This window comes from Arachis hypogaea, chromosome 7, assembly GCF_003086295.3.
Source record: "Arachis hypogaea cultivar Tifrunner chromosome 7, arahy.Tifrunner.gnm2.J5K5, whole genome shotgun sequence".
Classification (NCBI taxonomy): domain Eukaryota; kingdom Viridiplantae; phylum Streptophyta; class Magnoliopsida; order Fabales; family Fabaceae; genus Arachis; species Arachis hypogaea.
Genome location: NC_092042.1, coordinates 5,503,543 through 5,512,159, shown reverse-complemented (window position 1 = coordinate 5,512,159; position 8,617 = coordinate 5,503,543). Strand labels below are relative to the sequence as shown.

At 32.1% G+C, this 8,617-nt stretch overlaps 1 protein-coding gene across 5 annotated transcripts; it reads right to left on the bottom strand.

Moving 5' to 3' along the window:
- Positions 1-1,590: 1,590 nt before the first annotated feature.
- On the bottom strand, positions 1,591-6,175 carry LOC112702170 (probable inactive receptor kinase At5g10020). Of its 5 annotated transcripts, none has more exons than XM_072199009.1 (5): positions 5,803-6,169; positions 5,018-5,485; positions 4,568-4,919; positions 2,849-4,372; positions 1,591-2,394 (listed from the first exon to the last, which is right to left on the bottom strand). In XM_072199009.1, the coding sequence occupies exons 2-5, from the start codon at positions 5,027-5,029 to the stop codon at positions 1,805-1,807; spliced, it is 2,478 nt and encodes an 825-aa protein (XP_072055110.1). In that variant the 5' UTR covers positions 5,030-5,485; positions 5,803-6,169; the 3' UTR covers positions 1,591-1,804. The 5 variants fall into 5 exon arrangements, with proteins under 5 accessions (XP_072055110.1, XP_072055109.1, XP_029143688.1 ...); XM_072199008.1 differs by having other exon boundaries at positions 1,591-2,388; positions 4,568-5,485; positions 5,803-5,904; positions 5,991-6,110; XM_029287855.2 differs by having other exon boundaries at positions 4,568-5,485; positions 5,803-5,904; positions 5,991-6,106.
- Between the last annotated feature and the right edge of the window lie 2,442 nt (positions 6,176-8,617).

The following is an 8,617-nucleotide window of genomic DNA, read 5'->3' as shown; positions in this document are numbered from 1 at the left end:
AAATAACTTTGATGCAAATTTCTATTATGTACACCAGATTTTACAATAATCATAATTTTTTTAAGGGTAAAGTATATTTTTTATTCTAAAGTTTTGGTAAAAATTTTAAAAATATCCCTAAGTTTTATTTTATTTTAATTTTGTTCCAAAATTTTCGATTTACATCAAATATATTTTCGATGGCTAAATTTTAAAAAAATTTAAGATCAATCTAACAATAATGCATGAAAATTATGTTTAATTTGCTTGTGTTAAAGGTTGTTCTTATGAAATTATTGTTGAATTGATCTTAAATTTTGTGAAAAATTAGCCGTCAAAGATATATTTGATACAAATTGAAAACTTTTAGAACAAAATTGAAACAAATAAAACTTAAGAATGTTTTTAAATTTTTTATCAAATTTCAGAGACAAAAAATATATCTTATCCTTTTTTTTAAATGTCATTGGTCTTAGCCTCTTAGGTTGGCATGATATATAACAAATGTATGATTTAACACATTCGGCAAAGAACCATATTGGGTTAATCTAGTGATTAATTCTCTAGTCTGTTTAAATAAGTGTCGAAGGTTTGAATCCCGCCTTATACATGCAATAACTTATTGGTCAACGACAAACCCTTAAATAAAAATACCGCGGGAAACCAAAAACAATAATACATTCGGCAAAGAATTTTGAGATATACAATATTTCCAATGCTTCTTTAAGTTCATAACCTTACTTGTGGTGATGGCAATGAAAAATGTGTGTCGTAGCCGGCAAATGTTTTGGATGATTGAATTTAAATTGAAATTGGATCAATACATTGCCGACTTTTGGCTTAGGTTTCATGCCATATTATTATCTTTTTGCTACTTCAATAAAAACAATGCTCATTTATCTTAGTTATCATTCAAGATATATTATACTATAGGGCTCAAAATTGACCTATTTGTCTGCTATGCATGACTTTATCCTTGTGATTTGTGAACGATTTGATACTTGAATTCAATGTTCTATTGATAATGGTTCAGTTTCTGAAATCAAAGGGTATTTTTGTCTTCCAGCAAGTTCATTAACATTAGTTTGCATCACTAAATTATGTAAACAATAACAACAAAAACAGGGTAAATATCTGAATTGGTCACTAAAAAATTTTGTAATCAATAACAACAAAAACAGGGTAAACATCTAAATTGGTCACTAAAATTTTAGATCGAATATTTTGGTACTCAACAAATTTGTATTCGCTAGAATTCCTCGAAAATTACTTACATCGGGTAGATTGATTTCTCTATCGGTTTGAAAGAACTAATTTATCTTATAGTGATATTTTTTAGAATTTAATAGTCTTTTAATAAAATTTGTTAGAGATTTATTTGTCAAACACGCCATATTAAAAATTTGATTGAAAGAAACAGAATGACCAATCAATTCGACCAGAGTAATTCTCGAGAACTTCTAAAGAATAAAAATTTGTCGGCGACCGGAGCGGCCAACCTGAAATTCCTTGGAAATTAATTTGGGTGTTTACTCATTTTAATTAACATTTGTATATAACTAGATGGAACAAGGACAATACTGTAAATTCAACAATACACAATCTGCACAATTTAAGGGTTGAAAAGAATGAATTATTTCCATGCTTAAAGAATTTCATAACAATATGCTGCTTGCTGACATGTTGCAATGATGCCTATGGAGAGTTGTGTAATCAAGGGACCAAAAATTTAAACAAAAACCAATCATAGATGATGATGATGATGATGATGATGATGATGATGTTAGTGGTTAATAATTTTATGATCAGAAACTAAAAATGCTTGCTACCTTATTGATGAAAGATCAGCAAAAACTGTTTCCATATCAGGCCTCTCTGATGCTGGAAGAATGCATGTAAGAGCAACCTTAAGCATTTCATCAAGGATTCTAGATGCTCTTTCACTTCTTTCTTGTTCCACAAGGAACCTGTCAAAGCATTCATTAGACCGGTTTTCGCTGGCTAAGAACCTCACCCAATCGGTCAGGTCGACCGCTCCTGGAATCTGGGACAATATTTCACCCGATTTTCGCCCTGTCGTGAGCTCTAACAAGACTACTCCAAATGCATACACATCACTCTTTAGTGAAGGGGATGGTTTGCTTGATGATCTGGCAAACTCGGGAGGCATGTAACCAAGAGCACCGGCGTTCAAGACTTGCTCGGCCGTGCCTGCAGCAGTTAGTATCCGGTGCAGGCTGTAGTCAGTGAGCCGAACGTTCCGGTCTGGAGCTTCAAGTAGAATGTTTGTGGATTTGAGATTGCCATGAGGTATGGCCTTCTCATTGTGTAGGAAATTCAAACACCGTGCGACTTCGACGGCCACTCTCAGCCTCTCATCAAGAGACAGAGATTGGAGATTTCTTTTATCTGCCTCTTCAGAAAAAAAGAACATAAACCAGTTAAGTATAGATGGTTCCATGCATTTGAATGTTGAAATTTCTATCATGATTATGAAAACAACATGTATATTTAACGCAGTTATCTTAACGTGAAGTTGATTGATGAGAACTGTTAGATGACAGTTTAGTAGTTTAGTCAAACATGAAATTATCTAATGATTCTCAACTATCAACTTCGCATGAAGACAACTGTATGTGAATCTCTACCATATTTCGCATGAACAATTTGCAGTGTGAATTTATATTCAAACCAAATAACTCAACCTAAATTTCCAAAATGAACTTTTTCCATCTCTAAAAGATTCCAAGCCAACCAAGAACATCAGAAGTGTAAAAACTAATACTATTTGGTTTCTGTTTTCGTTTTCTCGTTCTCAATATTTCCTTGGTAAAATCCTGAAAATAGAAACATGAAAGCATAACCTTACCATGGAGATAAATGTCCAAAGAATGTGCATTAATAAAATTTGTTACAATCAGTCTCTCATGCTCCTTTGGTCCCAAGTAGTAACCCTGAATAGAAACCAGATTCGGATGCTTGATAGTCCCGAGTTTCCTAACTTCCCTCGCAAACTCCTTCTTCCCTTTAGTGATGCCTTCCCTTAACCATTTTACAGCTAATTCATGACCAGAGTCAAGTGTGGCTTTATATAGTGTTCCATGACAACTCCTACCAATAATTTCCGCCGGAGCACACGAAAGTTCCTCACCAGTTAACACCAAAGATCCATCAAATAGATTCAAGTACCCGCCTAGTTTATCTGGAGAGGATACACTGAGGAAACCGGGATTCTCAAACTGAGGACTTATAGAAGATGAAGGATTTGAGGCTGACACAAAAGACATTGGAGAAAGCATGTCCTCGTCGTTCTTAACTAATTCAGGTTGGCAAAGATCTTTTGCCTTCTTTGTCAAGGCATCGATGTTTCCTCCATCATCAGCTGATCCACCCTTAGAAGATCCTATTGCCTCCAAATTTCTGTTAGGTCCCTCTCTGGTTGATAATGAAGAACTCACTTGGACCATACCTCTTGCTTCATTTTGTTTCGAAGTCCTTTCTTTTTGCCAGCGAACCATGTAATAAATCACCATACCAACAAAGGCCATCACAAGAGCGCCGGTCACCAAACTTGCAATCAAAGCAATCCTAATTGCAGATTTTTTATGTGACTGATGTTCTCCCAAACCAAAGTCAGAAGCATCTTTCGGTGATGATCGTGATTTCGGAAGAATCAGCAGAGAGTTTCCCGGATGAAATGATGATTCAGGAAATTGCATTAAGTTGTCTGGCACAACACCTGAGAGATTATTGAAGGACACATTAAAACCTCGCAATGCCGGAAGGTCATTAGGAATAGTACCTTCCAATTTGTTGCTACATAGATTGAGATAAGCCAAATTGTGAAGCTTGCTTAATTTTGAAGGTATAACCCCACTCAAGTTGTTGCATGAAAGATCCAGATATACCATACTAGAATTTTTAGAAGAAACTGATGGATTATTTCGACCTTGTCGAAGTTCAACAGGAATGGGTCCAGAAAACTTATTGTTGGAAAGGTTAAGCTTAGTCAACTTGGTCGAGGTGAAAAAGCTCGGTAGGAGGAAGCCCGAAAGCCGGTTGAGACTAAGATCAATCTCTCTTAGCTCTGGATATGTTCCCAAGATTGGTGATAGAACTCCCTCCAATGAGTTATTGGATACCTTAAGTTCGGTTAACCTTAAGAACTGAGTAGTTTCATTTGGCAGTGTACCTACCAATGAGTTTGAACTTAGCTGAATGACTTCCACATAGTTACCCCAATACTGGATCCTCGACAAATTACCGGACAGCATGTTATTACTCAAATCTACGATGGCGCAGTGGCCTATCTTGAGAGGTAAGGCACCCGACAATTTGTTCGAAGATAAATTAAGTTTCCTTAGAGTGACAGAAGTGATACTTCCAATGGGACCTGCAAAGAAGAACTAGTTAGTTTAGATTGTACATGAAGAAATTGGTAGCTATATGAACCTATGTCATGAGTTAATTTGATGGATTAATGACTAAAATGAGAAGCTCTTGTTTTGAATCTTTTAGCAGTCATACATCGACACGAAAAATAGCACAGGTTTGAATTTGAAGATAGAAATCAAAGACAACAAGGTACCTTCAATCTTGTTTTGACTGAGATCCAGTTCAGACAACATCATTGAACTTTCTTTCAACAAAGTTTGTGGTAGCAAACCCGACAATTGGTTGCGTTCAAGTCGAAGAATACGCAGCGATACCACGAATGTGAAGGAAGGTATGTTACCCTCTAACTTATTATTACTCGCATCAAAGACCTCTAAACTATCAAGGTAAGGCATTCCATCATGAGCAAAAAGCTCACCAGTCAAAGAATTGTGGCTAACATTTAAGTATTTAATCGAAGAGAGCAACGAGTCATCTCCGAGTCCAAAATCCGGTGTCCCGGAAAACCTGTTGCGGCTTAAGTCCACATGCACAACACTTCCCATCTGAGAAAAGATATGCATAATATCCCCAGAAAAATTATTAGTGTTCAAATCTAAATACTTCAACTTGCTAAGTTTGTCAAACCCAACAGGAAGAGTACCTTCAAATTCATTTGAAGAAAGATTCAGATACACTAAATTTCGCAATTCAACAAAGTTCGAGGGTAACAATCCATTAAACTTGTTGAGGGACAAATCAAGAAATTCAAGCAATTCCAGCTGACCAATTTGCAAGATACTTCCTTCGAATCGGTTGTTCGCAACAGACAAGTTGCGAAGCATTTTAAGGCCACCAATTGCAGGGAAATTAAACTGTCCAGCCAACCCGGCATTGTCCAAAATGATTGATGTAACACTTCCCTCACCACACAATATTCCATACCAGTTCTGAGGGCATCCATTAGAATCTAAGGACTTGGAATTCCATGAATCGAGAACTAGTCCGGCAGGATCGTCTCGAAAACCCTTCTTGAGTTCAAGGAGTGCATCAATATCTGAATTACCAAATGCAATAGCCACCAACAAGAATAACATCAACCACATACCCTGCATGCCTTTCCCACTAGCTCCTACTCCAATAACCAACAAAACACACATCAATTTATCAGCAAAATGCACAATTCTAGAACCGAAATTCGGGTGCCAAACTTTGATTTTAAGAAATGTAGTTCCATAATGTGTTGCATAAACAATATTCTCAGCAATGCAGACAAATTTCTAATGCCAATTCTAAAAGAAATGAAAAATTTACAAATAACTAAGTTCATCCTTGACCTATGAACTTCAATTCACATAATTTACCTTATGAACATTCATAAGCAAAGGCAAGAAGAATTACTAGAAAGAGAAAATAAAAAAAGAAGGCATTATAATGGTGCATTGTTACCTCTTAATTGATGAACAGCACAGACACGGTTGAGTAGTGAAACAGCAGAAGCAACAAAAGAAGAAGCTCAGAAGAAAGAAACCAAACCCCAAGAAGTTTCTACTGTAAAACAAGAATGGTTTTGATTATAGGAAGTCAAAAATAAATAAATAAACAAATGAATCTGACCAAGGAAGTGAGATCAGTACAATGTAGTGTGTATAAGGAATTGTTGGCAAGAGATTGAAAGAAGAAGAAGAAGAAGAAGCAAGAGCAAAGAATACACAGTGAAAGAAGAAGAAGGAGAAGAAGAGTAAGAGAGAAGGGACAACATAAAAGGGTTAGGTGAGTTGATGTTTTATCAGGATTAAGTGATTAACAAAACAAAAACATTATAAAATAAAATAAAATTCTTCTCTTATATATGTACTAAATTAAGGATTTTTTTTGGAATAAATTAAAAGAATATTTTTTTTTAAAATATTTCAACTTTAAATTCATAATATTTTTATTTTTGTAATTTTAAGTATGTTCGTCGTATCTTTCGACAAACTCCATAATATTAATAGAGTTCGCCACACCCAATAAACTCCACTTCACTTCTACGTCTTCAAATTAAAGACTTTTTTATCTCTTACTTATTTCTTTGTTATTGCTAGATCTTCTTACTATATTGTTTTCCTCGTTGATCCAAGACATGTACCTTTGACTTGGTTAAATAGTTTTAACCGCATTGTCTTTTTTAATTGTTTTTAATGGTCCAACAAGGCATCCCAATGTAAAAGCATTTCCATCTGTGGAATGTAAAGTACTTTAGCTTCTGCTTCTGCTACTAAAGCTTCTTTGTGAATGTGACTTGGGGATCAAATCTTTTTTATATATATATATATATATACAGAAATAATCTATTATTTTTCTATGAGGAAACGACAACTTTTTTTGTGACATATCTAAATAAATGTTTTTTTTAGAATCTCACTAGAAAGACGATAGCTTATTTGTACAATGTGTATAATAGACTATATAAATTATAAAATAAACATTTTTTATATTATCTAGAATAACCATCCGAATACTAAGAATAAAAAAATATTTTTCCAAAAGTTTAAAATGATTTTTGGTATTTAGAGTTCTAATAGCATGTCATAATATCACTCATCCCAAAAATTTTAGCTGATAGAAAAAAATAACACTAATAATTATATCTCTAATACTCCCTAAACCTCCATTGTACACATTGTACAAATATTCTATTGACTCATCATACTTTTCCTTTTTAAAAAAAAATAACTCACTCTTTAGTTCACTTGGACAATTCAAATAATAATAAATATATATTTATTATTAATGTAATAAAATTTATTTATTTTAATAGTGTATCATTAATCATAGAATATATATATAAAAATAGAAATTAAATATTTTAGTTAAATATACTAAATACGTTATTTTAATTTTTGTAAAAAGAAGAGGGTATATTTTATAAATAAATAAGAAAAAAATGTTATTTAGACATCTTAAAAAAATATTATTGTCTTTTCTATATTTATGTTTTTGTTGATTTGATTTAAGATTTTTGAAAGGATTTTTATGTAGATTGTTATTACTCTATTATGTTCTATGATTACTCATTTATTTATTCAATCATTTCGATTAACTTTTTCTTCTCCCTTTTCACGTGGGATCCTATAGTACCTTTTTAATTTGCTCAGTAATATGAGTAATGTCTTTTCATATCACTACAAAGTCAAAAGTGTACCTTTATCCTATTTCTTAGACGTTACTCATTCATTTAAAGTGATAATAATAACTATCTCAAAAAAAAATTGCATATAAATCTATAAAATGCATGATTATTTTATAATACAAAATATTTTTAATCTAATTATATGTATAATTCTATATCTGAGTTATTTTTTATAAAAAATTTTTTTGCAAAGTACCATATCTTTTCCATTGAAGAAGCTACAAATATTTTGATAATTAAATTATTAAATTAACATAAATTATAAATAATACATATTTTAATATGCTGATTTTACTATCAATCTCTAACTTATTAGTTATAAACTCATTAAAAAAATTGGTTCTGATTATTGTTAGTTTGTCTATATATAAAAAATAAATAAACAAGTTAAGTTAAATAAACCTCAAAATAATTTTTAAAATCAGTGTTTATATTGAAAGAGTTTTTAAAATTCCAATTGCATTATAAATATCTTTAAGATTAAATCTCTTACTTTTTTTTGTCGAATTACTCCTCACGCTGTGAGTAACTTTTCATCTATCATTTTACTTTGGATTAAAAAAATAATGTTGTTTTAGTTTTTGCACTAAATACTTGTAGTCTTGTAGTTTATGAAAGTTAAACATAGTTTTATTAAGTATTTAACTTCAAAATTAAAACAACATTGTTTTGTCTAATCCAATATGAAAGAATAATTGTGAAGTCACTCATAATGTGAGGAGTAATTTGACAGAAAAGGATTAAAGATAAATATCGTGCAAATTTTTTCAATCTTGAATAATGTTTTTAGTGTAATTAAAATCTCAAAAACCGTTAAACATCTTCCCAAAAGTTTAAACTGATTTTGGGGTTCACTTAAGATCGAATTTTTGACCTTTCAGATCTAAAGCTCTAATATCATGTCATGATACCACTCATCTCAAAAATTTCAGCTGATAAAAAAAGATAACATTAATAATTATATCTCTAATACTCCTTAAACCTCTATTATCCACATTATATAAATATTTCATTAACTTCTCATACTTTTTCTAATAATAATAGTTATCGTAATGCTAAATAAAATTTAGCTTTTTTGGGTCTGGAAAT